General features: G+C 35.7%; 3 protein-coding genes across 7 annotated transcripts in view; all 3 read right to left on the reverse strand.

The window, feature by feature from the left end:
- Positions 1-2,165, reverse strand: part of LOC103477924 (C-X-C chemokine receptor type 3-like) — a 12,541-nt gene extending 10,376 nt beyond the window's left edge. The window contains exon 1 of the mRNA XM_008431294.1: positions 2,133-2,165. The gene's annotated coding sequence lies outside the window, so the exon portion shown is untranslated. The remainder of the gene's footprint in view (positions 1-2,132) is intronic.
- Positions 2,166-2,237: 72 nt separating this feature from the next.
- On the reverse strand, positions 2,238-17,801 carry LOC103477921 (C-X-C chemokine receptor type 3-like). Of its 2 annotated transcripts, XM_008431286.2 has the most exons (4): positions 17,760-17,801; positions 13,566-13,613; positions 6,575-6,982; positions 2,238-6,500 (listed from the first exon to the last, which is right to left on the reverse strand). In XM_008431286.2, exons 3-4 carry the CDS (start codon positions 6,971-6,973, stop codon positions 5,781-5,783), a joined length of 1,119 nt encoding a protein of 372 aa, XP_008429508.1. In that variant the 5' UTR covers positions 6,974-6,982; positions 13,566-13,613; positions 17,760-17,801; the 3' UTR covers positions 2,238-5,780. The 2 variants fall into 2 exon arrangements, with proteins under 2 accessions (XP_008429508.1, XP_008429509.1); XM_008431287.2 differs by lacking the exons at positions 13,566-13,613; positions 17,760-17,801 and adding an exon at positions 8,025-8,497.
- cxcr3.1 (chemokine (C-X-C motif) receptor 3, tandem duplicate 1) lies at positions 9,068-17,804 on the reverse strand. Of its 4 annotated transcripts, XM_008431289.2 has the most exons (5): positions 17,760-17,788; positions 13,566-13,613; positions 11,068-11,140; positions 9,927-10,328; positions 9,068-9,834 (listed from the first exon to the last, which is right to left on the reverse strand). In XM_008431289.2, the coding sequence occupies exons 4-5, from the start codon at positions 10,320-10,322 to the stop codon at positions 9,097-9,099; spliced, it is 1,134 nt and encodes a 377-aa protein (XP_008429511.1). In that variant the 5' UTR covers positions 10,323-10,328; positions 11,068-11,140; positions 13,566-13,613; positions 17,760-17,788; the 3' UTR covers positions 9,068-9,096. The 4 variants fall into 4 exon arrangements, with proteins under 4 accessions (XP_008429511.1, XP_008429512.1, XP_008429510.1 ...); XM_008431290.2 differs by lacking the exon at positions 11,068-11,140 and having other exon boundaries at positions 17,760-17,804; XM_008431288.2 differs by having other exon boundaries at positions 9,927-11,140.
- Between the last annotated feature and the right edge of the window lie 62 nt (positions 17,805-17,866).

The raw sequence follows: 17,866 nt of genomic DNA on the forward strand, positions 1-17,866 counted from the left end.
AAAAAAAAAAAAAAAAAATTTCCCTCTGAGATCTCTGATGACCACACTCCAGTCTGGTAGGTGGCGGTAAATGCACCTTAAGTTGGATGCCAGCCGCCAATAAAAAACAAAAGAAGAAGAAGAAGAAGACCAGGTTTGAGAAACACTGATCTAGACCCAACAGTGGACTCAACCTTCAATGAAATCAATCAGGTTGTGTTTTGCCTCATGCAAACTTTGCTTTAATTCTATTTCTTTGGGTATTTAATCACAAGAAATTATAGTCAGACAGAGAGTGTGGCCAAGCCATGAAACAGGAAGAGCAGATTTCTTGGTCAAAGAGGAAGTAGGTTTCAAGCTTGCAGATTTTTAAAAGTAGTTGAGACTATTCCTTATTTCAATGCATAAAAGTCTTAAAGACTGCAATCGTGACATTTTAGGTGACTGAATAAGACCCAATGCAAAATACTTATATTAATATTGTTTTGCTTGTAAGAATAAACAACTGTAACTTTGGTATGAAATAATCAGAATAATGATTGATTCTTGTTTTCTTTTCAGAAGGATGCCTGCTATAATAACTCAAATTCTTTTTATAGTAAGAGTAACTAATAAGATATGACAATCACAATATGAATGAATGCTAAATCATAAAACTCAAAGAAGCTAGAGATGTGATTTTGATAATGAACTTGAAATTATGCAAAATGTGTAACTGCAATTAAAGATCAATGATGTTTCACAGTTCACTTTCTCAGCTTCTCTGCCATTTGTTTTGTAACAGGCTCCATTATTAGTCTACTAGGTTCTCATATTTGCAATTCAGCCTATTAATAACACATGTTGAGCTCATATGTGTTACACCATCTCAGTTTCTCCAGATATTTAACTTCCTGTTTTTTCTCTGTGTTTTTGTTTCGTTCAGTTCATGTCTATCTTTCTTAACACATGGCACACACATGTTTATTAATTCAAAATATAAATCTTAAACATGGACATGGGATATCAGTCTCAAAGTACTATATTCAGAAGCTTATGTTGACATTAAAAACCTAATTTCCCAAAGTCTCAATTGTATTGGATGCCATTTGTGCACAGTAAAAAATTGACGGAAATATTTTATTTTCTCTTTCAGAGACAAAATGTGAGTGTTCATTATTCTAACATTTATAAATTTCAGAGTACCAAACTAAATATTTATGAACTAAATATCTAGTTTTCAGACAAAATATTTAGCTCCAAATTAAATATTTAATTTGCCAACTAAAACAGTATTTATTTTCCAAACCATACACTTAATTTTCAAGCTAAATATATACTTTCGAAACTAAATATTTAGCCTCCAAACTAAATATTTAGCCTGTAACTAAATAGGGTTGAGTTAAATATTTAGCTAATATGCAAATAGCTTGCCAATAAGCTTGTGAATTAAATATTTAGTTTGGAACTCTGACATGTATAAATGTTGGAATAACATGGTGAAAATGGAATTTTGAGAAATTTAACCCCATACATTTTCTCTGACAGACTAAATAAATATTTTTGGTTAATTTTTCACTGTGTGACAAATGACACCCCATACATGCAGGCAACTAAGCAATACATTGACAGACAGACTTCACTTCGATGAGAAATAAAATGCTGCATATTTAAATGAAGTTCATTATGTGCACTACATTCTTCAGGTGTTTTGTTCTTAGAAACATTTTCTTTCACCTGTAATGTCACACTGAATATTTTCTTACAGTAAAGGCATCACTAGCAAAGGGTAAAGAAATCAAAATCTGTTCAATGAGGCGTTGATAACCTACCATGTTGATAGACTAACACTGCCCTCTGCTGCTGGCTTATCGCAGCAGAGGTCAACCCAAACGCCAGAGTAACCTTTTTTCAGAGTGAAAGGAGTGAGCTTAAATCAGTGGATTTACCCTGAAAAAATATGTGCATGACAAATTTATGTAGCACATTTCAAGTATAAGGCAGTCCAAATGCTTTACATGATTGATTAAAGCCAAAACAGAAACCCATCAATACCAGCAATAATCAATACATTTAGTCAAATGCCATCATCAAAAACATCATGAATAATCTTCATCAAATATACTGATAAATGTCCTGACTTTAGTGAAAGCTTTTTCTGCAAATTCACTTACCAAACGGTCTTCTTTAGATGTTGCTGCTCTCAGAACAAGGGAACAGAGACAACATCCTGTTTGCTTCGTAAGGTATTTAGTGATTCCACAAGGGAACTGAAAATAATCAGGCTCAAATAGGAAATCACCACAAAAGACTTTTTTTGTTTTACTTTTCTTTTTCTATGCATGCTAGAAAATACATTTCAGATTTTATTGACATTAAGAAGACAAAGTCACATGAATGGAAAAACACTTAAACTTGAACCAAAAGGTATGAAAGTCAGGACGTCTGCCATCTTCAGACAGTGTGATCTCCACATTAACATGTCCATAGATAACCTGATCTTCCTGCTGTTTTCCATGTACAATAATTTTATAGCTGCTTCCTCCTGGAGTTTTTTTCCCTTGATATCCCCTTATAAGTTGAACAGCAATCATGTATTATTAGTGGCACTAAGCATCATGTGATGTTATCCGTCCATTAGCTCAAGCTGATCTGCAGAGTGAGACAGAAAATCAATGGATTAAATAATTATTGAAACAGAATATGTCTTTACATGTCAACAGTGCACTGGGCAACATGAATAATTCAACTAAGATGTTTTTATGTGTAGTGTTCTCAAACCATTGACACTGTCCACAGAAAGAAGTTACACAGAAGTTTTGGAGGTGTTTAAACATGTCTTAGACTGCTGTGGGTAAATGTTAAGAAGTAGATTATTTCTCAAATTTACTCTTACAGTCTGACAGACATGTGAGGCACTCAGTTTCCCCATACAATTTTTAAGTCACATGTTTAAGTCAAAATAGCATTACATAAAGCTCATGAGATTATTTTAGAATTAGTTTTAGAGAAACCTAATATTCTATTAAGACTTTACAGATCATAAAGTGTGTTTTAAACACTTTGTGATTAAAAAGTGTGTTTGGATTGAGTGTACATTCTTAAATTATGTATTTTTCCATACACAGTTTCTTTGTATAGCACAAACAAGTAACTATTTTACCTTCAGTTGCTATAAAAAATGATGTATAACTCAATGTCGAACATAACTTAAAAGTAATTAGATTTCACAATTTGACGCTTTGAAATTAGCCTCTGTTTAGCCTCTGACACTGCATTCAGCACGTCATCACAACAATGTTTCTCCATCATGCTGTTTACAGCTTTGAACAGTAACTCATATGATGAGTTCAGAAGACACACATTTACATCAGGTGTTTTCTAATTGCTGCTGCCGCTAGTCTGGAGGAGCTGAGTGTGGGAGGGACTTACAACACTAGGAAGCTGTAAGTCATTGATCTATCACTTTTTCTCATGGTGTTTGCAAATCTATACAGTTGTCAATCTGTCAAAAAAAACTTTTCTACCTGGTTACCAAAACTGTTGCCTCAGAATATATATAAGTAATTAAATATAAATACATAAATATTAGAAAATGGTTGAATTTTCTCTAATATTTATTTAACCATTAGTTGTTGGACAGCCAGACAAGACGGTTTTAAGTCAAGACAGCTCTTTTATTTGAGACCAACTTTGTTGCATACTTCAAAATTAATGTTTCAAATATGGGCAAAGACACTGACCACTCTTAAATTATAACTGAAGTAATTGTCTGTGTGTGTTGGGGAGGGGGGGTTACATTCTTTATGAGACATAAAAATGTTAGAAAGATTTGTGTATATCAGGAATTAAGTTTTTAAACTTGGAATAATAGTTTCTAGGATTGTTAATTGTAATTCTCCCCCCACCCCCGATCAGTTGTAAAAGGAGGTTTCATTTTCATGTAAATGGTTATATAATAAGAGACTGACAGTGGGCGTGTTTTTAAGGTTCATTCTCAGAGAAACTTTTCTTCACTTTTCTTAACATTTTAACGGAAACTTGAGGTTGAGGATGTGCTTTGGTTTTTTTCCACTTTGTTTCAGTTTCCTTCAAAAGAGGTTTTTATGATTTCTTCAGAAACGGCAGCATGTTGGGCTTCGATTGAGTTTTCTTCCAACTGCAGATCTCTTAGAAATCTGTTAAAATCCTTTCAAACATGCACATATTCATATGTTCAGAGTCTCTGATATCAAAACCCAACAAAACTACACAGCTTTTGAAATTTTGATTTTCTCACATTTCACTTACAGTACTTAAAAAATAACTGATTTATGCAATTTTGAGCAAAAATAGGAAAAGGTTTTGCAAATGACACATTTTAGAAAACAAAAATGTCCAGAGTAAATATTTCTTATTCAAAAAAAGAGATAAAAAAAAACAAAGCAGTGTAAATCTTCCATATCTCTGATATCAAATTAACCATCTTCACTTTCACTGAACGCAAAAAACACAAAATCAGGGGAAATATGAAACATGAATGTTCTTTTAAATGAATATATAATTTTAATATGTTTTTTTTTCAACTTTTTCAAAACAAAATACATACTTGAAGTGTAATATTCTCACGCATACATTTATTACTAAATAACTCTAAAATAAACAGTTAGATAAAATGTTTGTGGATGATTCTAAATGTGTAGGTAGACATGCATAATAAAACATATTCAAACTGTGTTTTTCTTAAAAACTAGTGCTGGTTGTGCTCTCTCTCTTGCAGTCTGGATTCAACTCCAGATGAAAAAATGTGGAATGAATTAAGAATGATCCAAACAACCGCATATATCTGAAACCGATTAAAAAAAAAAATCCATCATCTTCACCCTGCAACTGAGCCAAAGTTTCTCTCCTTGAAAACATTTTTCTTTCTGCATTCAGAAAAACAGGCTAGCTTATATCCACATTTCACAATTTACTTACTTTAGACTGTGCAAAAAGAAACATTATAAAACTAACACTACATATTGTAATCTATAAATGATTCACAAGAGCTGTTTGTTTAAAAATAAAAAATAATTTTGTCTTTGAAGTACTAGTGCTATCAAACAAAACTGTATAATAAATGTAATTTTTTTTTCATTATTATCTCATCTGCTTACAAAATATAACAGAAGGAATTTATTCACCACAAACAGAAACTGTGATAAAAAAAAAGTATCTGGTTCAGTGTGATTTGATTTCTGCTTGAAACAATTTGTCATTGGTCTTATATCTGTCTTGCATCATATGAGAGAGGAATCTGCATATCTCTTAAATCTCAAAGTGAAATCCCTTGTTTTAATTTGTGCAGCCTGCATCAGCAGAGAGAGATTCAGTTTTCCTCGCGAAACCATTTTCGGGGCAGATGTGTCTTGTTTGTAACATTTTAGGAATAGAAAATTAGAATCAGAATCACTTCTGTTCACCTCGTTTGTATTAACAAACAAGAATTTTGACTTTGGTTTTCAAGCCTTTGCAACATAAAAGACAAAGTGTAGATATGTAAACTGCAAAAGAAATAACATTGGAAGAAATGAAAAATACGTACATGTGTTTGCAACCAATTAATTTTTCTACATAATGAAAGGAAAACAGGAGGTTTGAAATGACTGAGCAAAAATGCATGTATGTATTTAGATGAACATTACTTTGCAAGTTTAAGAGAAATTACATTATTTATCTCTCCACAACCTTTTGCGATATTTATGTATGGATATTTGGCTATTCCTTTAGACAAAAATGGTGAAACTTATTATATTTATGCCTCTGATGATGAGTACATTGAAGCTGCTCAATGTAGTCTTTCAGATTTCAATGGAGTTTGAGGCGTCAGCTGACTGAGACCAAAAGGAAGATTCAGATTTTAAACTTGTCTTCAGTTTGCAGCCCATAGACCTCAGGATATTCAGCAGCTGATGTTGAAACTTCAGCCCTACGAAGGCGTACAGGATAGGATTGAGGCTGCAGTGAAGATATCCCAAACTCTCAGTCACCAGTCGAGCTATCTGCAGAGATGTTCTTGTTCCACATGCTGTTCCACTGTCGTTGTTTTGGTGAATTGTGTCCACAATGAGTGTGATATTAAGTGGAGTCCAGCAGAGAAAGAAAACAGACACCACAGCTACTATGACTTTGAAAGCTCTCTGCTTTCGAAGGCCTTTGGTGCCACACCCCAGTTGCAACAGGATGCAGGAGTAGCAAAAGACCAAAACAAATGAAGGAAGCAGGAAGCCCAAAGTGTGGTACAGCCACCGGGCTGCCATTCTCAAGATATAGAAATATTCTGGATTAATCTTAAAGTAGTTATGAACACACTCTGTTCTGCTTCGTCTCACGTCTTCCACGGCTTCTAAAAAGTACCAGTCAGGGATGGAGAGGATCAGGGAGACTAACCACACCACCAAGCAGCTGGCTTGCACCACCCAGGGCTTCCTGCGAGTGTACATCTTGGTAGAATGGACGATGAAAAGGTAGCGGTCCACGCTGATGCAGGCAAGGAGGAAAATCCCACAATACAAGCTGACCTGAAAGTAAAAAGAAGGTAAACACTGAGACATACTTGCACTTTCAGCTACTATTCCTCACTGTACATTCTTACTGTAAACATGGCTCCAGTGATCTTGCAGAGCGGGGTACCAAAGGGCCATCCAGCCAGACTAGCAGACTGTGCAGCCCAGAGCGGCAGCAGCAGCAGCAGCAGGACATCCGCCAAAGCCAGGTGGAGGATGAAGGTGTCTGTCACGCTCCAGGTCTTCCTGTTCTTCATTAGCACGGCTATCAACAATCCATTTCCCAGGATTCCAACTACAAACACCACTGAGTACAGGACTGGGATGAACACCGCCTCAAAATCCATACTCTTGGTCAGGTCGCAAACATCAGCATCCTCATAACTGTTGTCTTCATAAAACGAATCGTTGCCATAGTAATCAGGTAAATCATCTACAAGATCGCCCCACCATGGATGTTCATCTGATGATGTCACAGCAGCTTCCATAATTCACATCTGTAAGAAAGGAAGATCGTTTTACTTCTTAGTTTTGGTTTGTTCATCGAGTTCTGAAGTAAGAAACCGACCATAAGATCTATGAAAAGTCTAAGTGGTTGCCCCACCATAGATTTATCTCAGCAAAAATCTGATCTGAATCCATGAAATGTTTCAGTTTAATTTGCCTCCTGACAAATTACACTGGCAAATATACATTTGCTTGAGGTTTGGGCCATATAGCAGCAAAAATGGCTAGAGCTTTCCTACCACCAATTGTGATTCACTAAGATACCAGTACTGGAAATCCTGTCCAGTTTACAGTTGAATGAAGAGTTCAGTGCACTATAGAAGGAAAAACCAAGAAGAAATTGAGAAGTGAAAATGGTCCACACATCAAAATGAAATATGGGTGGCCACTATTAGCAAAGAAATGCAGATCTTACAGTAAATATTAACTTTAAGTAACATTTATATGATAATAAGAAAAGTCTAATAAATGTTTATTCCTTATAGCAGAAATGACCCCATTGGTTTATTGCCGCCCCTTTTTTATCAATGGTGTTGTTTCACCACAGAATCAAAGATCTACATTAAAATTTACAACAAACTAATGTCTTAAAAATCTCCCTCACCCATTTATTGTACCTATTATTTTGATCTCAGAGTTTGAAAAAGTCTTTCCCAGGTAACACCGGTGACATGAAGACAGTGGCCTCTTCACACAGTCAAAAACAGAAAGTCGCTGTCAGTATAGAACTACTAGTTCACTTAATGTGCATGTTTGTGAACCACAGGAAGAATCCAGAGAAACCACAGAACAACTGTAAAGCTAAATTCACACGACAGACCTGAAGCCTTTTTCCAACTGTGACACCGCTGCAATACTACTTGTTGAATTCTGTGAAGTTTACTCATTATTGTTATGTTTATTCTAGTTTGAAATATCTAAACTGTAAGAAATTTTTTTTTTTTTAATCAATGACATAATTATATAAATGTATTTAAATACTAAAAGAATCAGATCTGAGCATTAAAAAATAAACAGCATAAATTATCTTACCAAACCGTATGTTGTTGGATGCTGTAGGTCACACAAACTGGGCAGAAATGGCTTTGAAAGGATTCTGGATGGCTTACAATAGAACTGAAGGAGGAACTATTCATTCAAAGAAGGAATCCCCTCTTAACTGGCAACACAAATGGGGAACTTTTGTAGATTTCTTTAAGCCTTTTTATTTCCACATCTTCTACAATTGACAAAAATAAATTAAGGTTAATATTTTCCTGTTTAAATTGGATTGTTTACTTGAGATCCAGAAACCAGTGCAGCTGTGTTATCTTGAGTTTTATTCCAAACAGAAAAAGTAAGCACAAAGAAGCATGAATGTATTTACATTTTATCAATTGATTTTAACTGGAAGAAGAGCTGTGGGAATTCCTGAAAATGCTGTGGTGCCAGACATAAAGGAACAAGTAATTCCTCAGTTTGTAGAATGTGGCTGTTGCCCAAACCACAAAAAAATCACAGAGTTGATGTTCTGCTTTACCTAAGTGTGATAAAAATGTCATGACAACCTGTCCAAGGTAACTAAGTAGTGTTCAATTTTTTATAAACAAACACAGCAAACAAAGACCTTGTATATATATATATATATATATATATATATTTTAGTAATTATCACTTCACATTATTTTAAAGCCGTTTTCATGATAAACTGAATCAAACACACTTTTTAAGAATAAAAATGTTTTATTCTGCAATTAAACATTCAATATAAAACTAATGCAATCAAATGTAGCAAAATAAGAAACTATGTACAAAATGTCCTTTAAGTACATAAAACATTCTAACTCAAGTCGCCATATCTTACAAACCGGTAGCTGCCTGGTTATTAGAAGATACAAAAAAATATTATGTTTCTTGTTTACATATTACAGATGTATGGTTCCAAGTAGGTAAAACATATCTGCTAAATGCAACTGTCCTTTGATGTCACTGTCCAGTAAGATAGTTCATCAACGTTTTGAAGAATTTGTCCTCTTGTCAGTTTTTAACATGTTTGAGACCCTGTTTTGTAAGAACAGCTTGCTTTTATATATATATATATATATATTTTTTTTTTTTTTTCCTTTTAAACTGCAATGGAGTTGGAGGTTTCTCCAGAATTTGACCAAATGGAGCTTCTCCTGGTGAAAGACTCTAATTTTATATTTGTCTTCAGTTTGCAGCCCATAGACTTTAGGATGTTCAGTAGCTGTCGGCGAAACTTCACACCCACAAAGGCGTAGAGGATGGGATTGAGGCTGCAGTGAAGGTATCCCAAAGACGAAGTCACAGTCAGAGCTATGCCCATAGAGTTTCTTGTCTCACATGTTCCTGTATTGTTGTTTTGTTGAACTGTGTCTGCCAAAAGTACCATGTTATACGGCGTCCAGCAAAGAAAGAAAACTGCCACAACAGCTATTATGACTTTGAAAGCTCGCTGTTTTTGGAGACTTTGGGAGCCACACTGCAGCTGTAACAGGATGCAGGAGTAGCAGAAGACCAGAACAAATGAAGGAAACAAAAAGCCTACAGCATGGTACAGCCAACGTGCTGCCATTTTTAATTTCATTATCTCATCTGCAGCTTTTGTGTATTTTGAATACTGACGAACACAAGACTTTCTGTTTTGTCTGACATCTTCCGTGTCTTCTAAAAAGATCCAGTCAGGGATGGAGAGGATCACAGAAAACAGCCACACCAAAACACAGCTCACATGAACAACCCAGGACTTCCTTTTGCTGTACATCTGGGTAGCGTGGACAATGGATAGATAACGATCAACGCTGATGCAGGCTAGGAGAAAAATCCCACAGTAGAAGTTGATCTGAAATCCAAACAAATCAAAACAAAAAAAATCAAATACAGGGAACATTTCACATTTTAAGCAAGGTGTCACTTCAACTGTAAAGTTCTTACTGTAAAAACAGTTCCAGTAATCTTGCAAAGGGCAGAACCAAAACCCCATCCGGCTTCACTTGCAGCCTGTGCAGCCCAGAGGGGCAGGGTCAACAACAGCAGGACGTCTGATACGGCCAGATGAAGGATGAACGTGTCTGTCACACTCCAACGCTTCCTGCTTTGAAAGAGGACTCCCAGCAGAAGTCCATTCCCCAAGACACCAACAACAAACGCCACCGAGTAGAGAGTTGGTATAAACAAGGATTCAAAATCTGTGCCATTCTTCAGGTCACAAACATCACCTCCCTCGAAGACATCATCATAAGAATAATTGCTATTGTTTGCCAATAAGTCCGCATAGTTGTACCCCCATTGGTCATCATCGTATGATAGATTCTCAGAGTCTACCATCATTCACATCTGTAAGAAAGAAGGACATTTTCTAGTTTAATGTTTTGTTTAGTATTTTTTTGTGGATTCAGCCACGTGGGGGTGCTGTTTGTCTGTAATACACAAACTCATCTACTTTCGCATAGATTTTGATTGAAGATAATGTTCTTGTCTAGAAGGAGCAACTTTTTGTATTGCGACATTAAAAGACAATACAACATATTTGCAAAGATTCATCAAATATACTCTAAATGTTTAAAATGTAAAGTAAGCTGTTGTTCATATGTATGTTTTTTAGCTTCTAAATAAAACCTCTGCTGCAATTGTTGGCATTCAGAATTGTATATTTGCAGAGACGTCAGTAGCTTTTCAGAAACACTTATAAAATCTGTTTTTAAATTATTTGCTTTTCTGAATTTTTAGTCTTTTTATTCTTTAAATCAACACATATCAATTTTGCTGTCATTGCCCTACACTACTGCTTCCTATCAGTTACTGTCAAAATTATTACTAACCAAATTTTCATGCTTTAAATTAAACATTACAACTGTTTAAGGAAACATAACTTCACAAGTCAATTTTTAAGGATTTATTGGCAAAACATGCAGAAGATTTATTGGTTATTGGGCTGTATAAATTAAAATTAAAATCATAAAATTAAGCAAATTTGAAAGTTAATCTTATAAAATAAAAAGTTGTGTATGCTCGTCAATGGCTTACCATGTACTGAAAGTATGAAAATTCTGAAAAAAGGAAGTAAATAACTTACCAATTTGTATCAGTCAGAGATCGTAGGTTTCGCAGCTGCTCAGCAGAAATGTGCTTAATACAATCCAGTGCCACTATTAACACCATGCAGGGGAGCCACAGAGAGAGCGAGGAGAGAGAGAAGGAAGAAAAAACACCACAGCAAGAACCACACCGTCAAACGTAACACCTTTCAAGTGAGTGGGGAGTAGCTTTGGGGGGGATTTAGCTTTTTTTTTCTTAGTAAGCATTAAACTTTGTGTATTTAGAAAATCTAATTGAAGAAGTCCTACTAATTAAGGTTTATTTAAAGCAACAACAAAAACATGGACAAAGACTTTACCTTAGATCTGTCCTGCATATCTGTCAACTGGATTCAAAAACTTTTGTTCAACTATTAAAAAAAATATGCAGAACCTAAGTAGTTTAGCAGATCACCAGAACGTAGTTTTTGTGAACCAAAAACGCACCTCAGAAACCATTCCTGAACTGGGTTTCCAAAAGCTGCAGGTTTGACGAGTTTTACACAAACTATTCCACAACTTTGCTTGTGTTTGTTTTTGACAGATTGACTAAACCACATTCTCCAGCCACAGATCTGCTGTGGGTGAGAAAAGATCTTGAGAGCATATGCTGTATGGTGTATAGAGCACAGTTTTACTTAAGGAGTGAGAAGTTTAAGTCTTCTCAGCTTCTTAAAGTTGTGACTCTTGAAATTATGTTGAATGGGAAATATTATCGGGTAAAGTTATCTGTGTAGGTCATAGCCTTACCTTGACAAATGAGTTGGAACCACGGCAGAGAAGTGAATATGTGAAGATTTGATCTTATGACATTTCCAGAATTTCAATGCACTCAACCTGAGATTGACTCATCAGTTTCATTTACTTACAAACTGTGTTTCAGATTCTGAACCAATTTAAAAGAAATGTCTTGAAGAGAAACGCCTGATCCTGAGTGCTGACTTTGTAGCTGGGTGGATATGTTCATCAGTCGTCACATTTTATTCTAGATTGTGTCTTTGGGTGTTCCCTCAGGTCATTTAAATTGGTTGTAAAATTTCATTTTTGTTCAAATAAATAAACTTCTATCATAAAAATACTGATTCGAAGACAGTGCATGGGATTTTTATTTTTTTTGCAATAGTTTCTGGAAGTGTAAGATGTTACAAATTCTTGACATGTTCACAAAATGTTCTTATTGAACATTTTGATTGACATTTGGAATGGCTTAGATCAGCTTCTCTCACAGGAATTGAAATATTTTTGTAATTTAGATCATGTGCGAGTCTCCTGGCCAGTCACATGGAGTGTACACAATAATTCAGGAACATCATGTTTCATATTTATCTAATGTCGTAGTATTTTCCTTTGCTAGTTCCTTTTCAGAAGAGGAAGCTTAATCAGTTTTCAGCTTTCTTTGATTTGGCCAACATTCAGCAGTTGTTTAGAGATAAATACATTGAGATCAAATTAAGGAAGAAAAAATAGGTGATTAAAATGTGCCAACTTATTTCACTGCATCATAAAATAACTTGAGAGTAAAAAAGAGCAATAGTACAATCTCCAGCTCCAATTTTAAGTCATTAAGTGATGATTCATTTGGAAGTTCATACAGTGAGAAGGAGCAAGTAATGAGTAATTAGTGAGACCTGATTAATGACTGATAAAGTCTGTTTGTGACTCACCAGAGCAATTATGTACCAATTTTTGACAAAAACTGACATTTAAAATGCTACAGTTCTTAAAGCTTTCAACTTTTAACTAGGTTTGTTGCTCTTTTTCATATACTTTATACCTTCAGTCACTGTCCCAAACACTGCATCACCCAGACAGAATGCTATGTAGTGATTTATTTTTTAATACAAACAGTCTGTGTTTTACTTGCTATGGTAAAAGTGCACTACAGTACCTTTACTCTGCTGCCCTGTCAAGCCATTGAAACTCAACTGGTCTGCTAGCAATAGGTTTTCTCATAAGTAGTTTGATGCTAAATGTCAAATCAAACTTGTTCTACATATGGGATGAAAGAAAAGTTTAAATACTAATGAATATGAGTGAATGTACATATTTTTATTAGTCCCAGAGCGAAATTTACATATTTCAGTACAACCCGTCCAAAGCAAGCAAAACTGTCTAAATGTCTGATATGACATTTAGAATAGAATAGAACTGATACTGATTCATCTGCTGTCTGATATGACATTTAGACAGGTGTCTGAGGTTGGAGGGGGGAGGCGCCACCCTTTAGAGCAGCCTTTCTCAAACTGTGGTCCCTGGACCACTGGTGGTCCACGGCCGTCCTTTGCTGTCCGCAGGGTACTGCCGGTAAACGACTGTTGATTTGCCGTGACGTGAGCCCAAAGTGTGACGCGTACAATTAGCTTACCAAAGGATCGTGTTTAAAAACAACAATGTAGACGTGGCTTAAAACTGGGTCACTCAAAATAAAACTGAAAACACCAGTGGAAAGAAAACAACATCAGAACTACTTATATGATCGGAGGAAGCCGAGTCATACCTGTTGAGAGTGTTGTTCCCAAGTGAATCGATTCTTTTGGTCCTCAGCCTGAAAAAGTTTGAGAAGCACTGCTTTAGAGATATGCAAGAAGTCTACAGCTATTGTCAAATACGTATGTTACTTTGGCTCAGACATAGAGAAAAACAGACATCTGGAGTTGGTAACAGAGAGAGAGCTTTCAAAAGTACAATTTGAATAGAACTGATACTGATTCATCTGCTGTCATCAGCAACCCTTTTCTACTGAAAGATGAAACAAAGAGTAAAAACTGCTTTGAAAGACAGAATGGATTTACCCGACACATAATAAACTCACAAAACCACCAACCACCATGTTGGTCTGACTGTTGGCACATTGCACCAAGCCATTTTATCCTGGCCCTGGCATGAACTCAACCCATCCCCTGAAGAAGGTCTTTTTTATAAGGAAGACAATATGTTGCAGCAATACTGGCTTCAAGGCAATTGATCAACAGATCTTTAGTCATTGTCAATTTGCATAACTATTTATTTACTGTTGGGACGTGAATAAAAATAATGCTATGGTGTCAATTGTTTTTTTTATATACATAATTTTTGCCACTAGTGGCATTTAGGCAACAGTAATCTGGCAGGAAGAGGGAAAAGATACGGCAAAAGGAATCGAGGATGGGACTCGAACTCAGGATAGCCGTGTCAAGGTCTGTAACCTCTGTGAACAGCCCCAGAAGTGCTTGGCCGATTTTGATGTATTTATACTTTATACTCTCAACAATTTGAGCTACTCTGACACTGGCCCTCTACTGACTTTGAGCACCACTGCATTAGACACTTCCGACAGATACCAGACTTTGATTTGACGAGCTGCTCTTTTGGCTCGGCTTGAACATAAAAGAAAAAGTGCTGGTTTTGCTGCCCCGTGCTCTAACCTCACATGAGGAAGAATCAGTTTCTATACCTATGCGCTGCTAACCAATATGATAGTGAATGATTGTCTGCAGATATTCAGAGAACATATGATGTGGGAGCGTTTTAGGGTTATTATTGCTAATAAAATTTCTTCAGTCAAAGGAGTGAAATATTAATGAAGAAAATACACACAAAAGATCATTTTACAAAGTCAGAGAAAATAAAGAAATGTACATGCTAACAGAGGATCAAGTTAAATAAATGAAGATCATTTCAAATACGTAGAAAATTAGTGCATGTCCAAAAACTGATTCTAAATTGTTTCCCACCAAGAAAAACAAAATGTCCTTGTGACCAGTGTCGTTCCAAATCTTTGCAAGTATTGAAATACAATTCTGAATTTTATTCACAGGTTTGACTTTTACAGTATTTTGTAAAATGAGGATCTTATTGTTCTCTTATCTTCAACCACGTATGACCAATAAACAAAAAAAGAAGTAAACAAAGAAATGGAGTTGCACATAAATAAGAGGGCAAACTGCAAGAGAAGGAGAAACAAGACAAATGCAAGGCACAGCAAACATGAAACCTGAACTTGACATTAGTCATAATGAGACCTATTTCTCTGCAAGTGAAACCTGGATTGCTCACATAAGTTCATAAAAAATAAAATCATTGTAGGTATGAAGGATGGGTTTAAATATATGATCATGGTTATGTTGTCTGTCCCTTTATTTTTATGACATATTAAGAGAATAAAAGGCTATTCACTGTAGTTGGGGGAAATATAGGAAATTGATTCATAGCAGCATGAAAACACTTTGTAATCAATCACCTGACAACACAGTCAAATCCAAAGGAGCGAAACTTGAATGAAGTTATCTTCAACTGATCATACTGAAAGTGCTATAAAAATACTTTTAATCTATTTTTATGCCTCTTATCTGTGTTAAATCTCTCATAAAATGATTTCATCAGATACCCTTTCAGAGAGGTTGTCACTCACTTCAGAACCTCAAATATATTATCACACCTTTTTTTCATGGTGTTGCTTTTCCTGTCTGCACAGCCACAGATGCATGCAACATGACACCTGTCAGAGCATTGCATTTAAATGTCTATTTCCCCTTCACTCAGCTTATGTGCAAAAGGTTCCTGTTTTTTCACACCTTTTCTCTCCTTGTCTGCTCTGCAGTAATTTCTTCAGTTTGTGGTCAGAGAGGCAGGTGGAAGCGCAAGTATCTGCGAAACACAAAGCGGTGTCTGTTTTTTCCACCCTGCGACGAGACTGTTTAATAGACTTTGTTTGAGCAAAGCTGTTTGTATCTTTGGTGCCATCACAGTTTTCACATGTTAGAGGAAGGCTGGTATCCTCTGTGGTTTAAAATGCAGCCGCTGAACTGAGTGGTTTATCTAAGTATCCACAAAGGTGCTCTTGGCACACTTTGAACTTGTCACATATGATTAGCTCTCAAGGTTTGGAAGTTACTGGATTGATATTTTCCATGTGACCAATAGCAGCACACTACATCTAAATAGAATATGATCTGTTTCAATTATACACTTCTTAATAGGAATGAAATGTGTAAACAAGTGTGTTCTTAAATTAAAGTTTTGTTTAAATAGGACACTGTGAAACCACAGAAATTTAGGAAGTGAAAGAAACAAAACACATGCTAGTTTTGTTTCCTAAAATTCTGTTTTGTTTTTAGCCAAGTTACCAAGGTTGAAAAAAAATATTAAAAATAAATGCATTTGTTCGCATTTATACATCCAAATGCAGAGGTTGAAATCAGTGTTGCTCATTCAACTTCCTGCTATGACGTAATTGTAGAGTCACATAATCCTAATCTGAAAATGTGTTGCAGGATTCAGTTAATGCTTGGGATGACAGAAAAGTTTTAGAAGGCAAAGTTAATTTTGCCGATATAGTTATTAATCAACATGTTGGGTTCAGTCAGACAACAGACTATTTGTTTCTTAGATTCTGTCAATTTATTCCAAGTAAGTAGATAATACCATCACATGTTTGGTTAATCAATATGTCAACATTCAAAGGAGTCGATTCTCATGGGAAAAATATTGTGATTGCAATGAAGTGCATTGCAGCCACACAGAAGTTGGGGTTACAGCTATTTCTTTACTTCTGTAAACAGAATGTTTCCTTTTTTGGAGTTATTTAGTGAAAACTCAAGTGGGAAGCTTTGGTTTTCTGAATTACTTCAGTCTTTCAAGTTTTGCTCTGTTTTAATTAAACTATGTTTAATATTTGGCCCCTATCCCAGTAAGGACTGTACCACAACAATGGAGTTTATTTGTTCATYTGAAGCTAAGCACCGGTAACATGAAGGATGCAGTAAGGGAAGTAGTCTGCTGTTCTTTGCAACACCTTAAACACAAACTGATGTGCATAGAGCTGCAGTGTTACTAAGGCAATACCAACAATGTTCATAACAAACAGGACAACGTGACCATTTAAAAACTTACCAGTTCTTTCTTGGTAAGAGAGGATTAAAGAAAAGTCTAACTTACCAACTAACCTTCATGCACCTTTGTCTTCATTGTTGAAGACAAAGGTATCAATAGTTCTGGTGCTATCCATGGTCTTTCTTTGCTATGCAGGGTTGATAGCAAGCAAAGCCAGCTCAATGAGAATGTTGCTGCTGTTCCTCAATTTTTTAAAAGACACAATAAGAGAAATTGAGCTTATATTTCAGTGATGCTTCAGGAAGAGTCAAAAATATGGATTTCTAGAACTGCAGGTTTTTTTTGGCAACCTCAGTTTACAAAAATGTGGCATGTTCTGACTCTACCAGGAGAAATTTGGTCAATGACACCTAACTGGGAATTCAGTTCACTTGTTTTCAGAATATAAAATAAGGTCAATGGCAAGCTTTTCTTCAGAACACTACTAATTTTCTTTTCCCTTTGGGTGTTATAAGCTACATTTCTCTGTTGGTCACTACAAACACAAACAATCTGAGCTTAGCAATGTTACTTAGACATAGAGCTTTAACCAGGCTATGTAACCAGGTTGTGGTGTACGTGTTGCAGATTTCTGCCCAGGTCCCTCTTGAAAATGAGATGTAGATTCTCAATGGGGTTTAACCTGGTTAAATAAAGGAAATTAAAAAACATCTATACATAAACTGTTTTCAGACATTACGGTCCTATTGGTACCCGGGGAACGAACTGAGGGTACAGATTGATCCGGAGAAGGGATCTGGGAAGTCCAATGGATAGGAAAGATGTGTGAGGCCAACTTGGAAATTAATCTTTGTAAAGCAGTTAAGCAATAATGACTTACGGTTCTGGAAAGAAGAGCAGATGTTGAAGGGAGGGAGTGATCCTGGTTGTGGTCGGTACTGATTGAGTACCTGGGTAATTTCCAATAAGAGCAGAGTAGCTAGTTTG

This window comes from Poecilia reticulata, linkage group LG16 (assembly GCF_000633615.1).
Source record: "Poecilia reticulata strain Guanapo linkage group LG16, Guppy_female_1.0+MT, whole genome shotgun sequence".
NCBI classification, from domain to species: domain Eukaryota; kingdom Metazoa; phylum Chordata; class Actinopteri; order Cyprinodontiformes; family Poeciliidae; genus Poecilia; species Poecilia reticulata.

What these genes read in the sequence shown, in the direction of transcription:
- LOC103477921 (XM_008431286.2), bottom strand. Translation starts at nt 6,973, where the DNA reads ATGGAAGCTGCTGTGACATCATCAGATGAACATCCATGGTGGGGCGAT. An exon ending in TCACTGGAGCCATGTTTACA is followed by an intron (nt 6,501 to 6,574) that starts GTAAGAATGTAC and finishes TTTTACTTTCAG; the next exon opens with GTCAGCTTGTATTGTGGGAT.
- cxcr3.1 (XM_008431290.2), bottom strand. Translation starts at nt 10,322, where the DNA reads ATGATGGTAGACTCTGAGAATCTATCATACGATGATGACCAATGGGGG. An exon ending in TTACTGGAACTGTTTTTACA is followed by an intron (nt 9,835 to 9,926) that starts GTAAGAACTTTA and finishes TTTGGATTTCAG; the next exon opens with ATCAACTTCTACTGTGGGAT.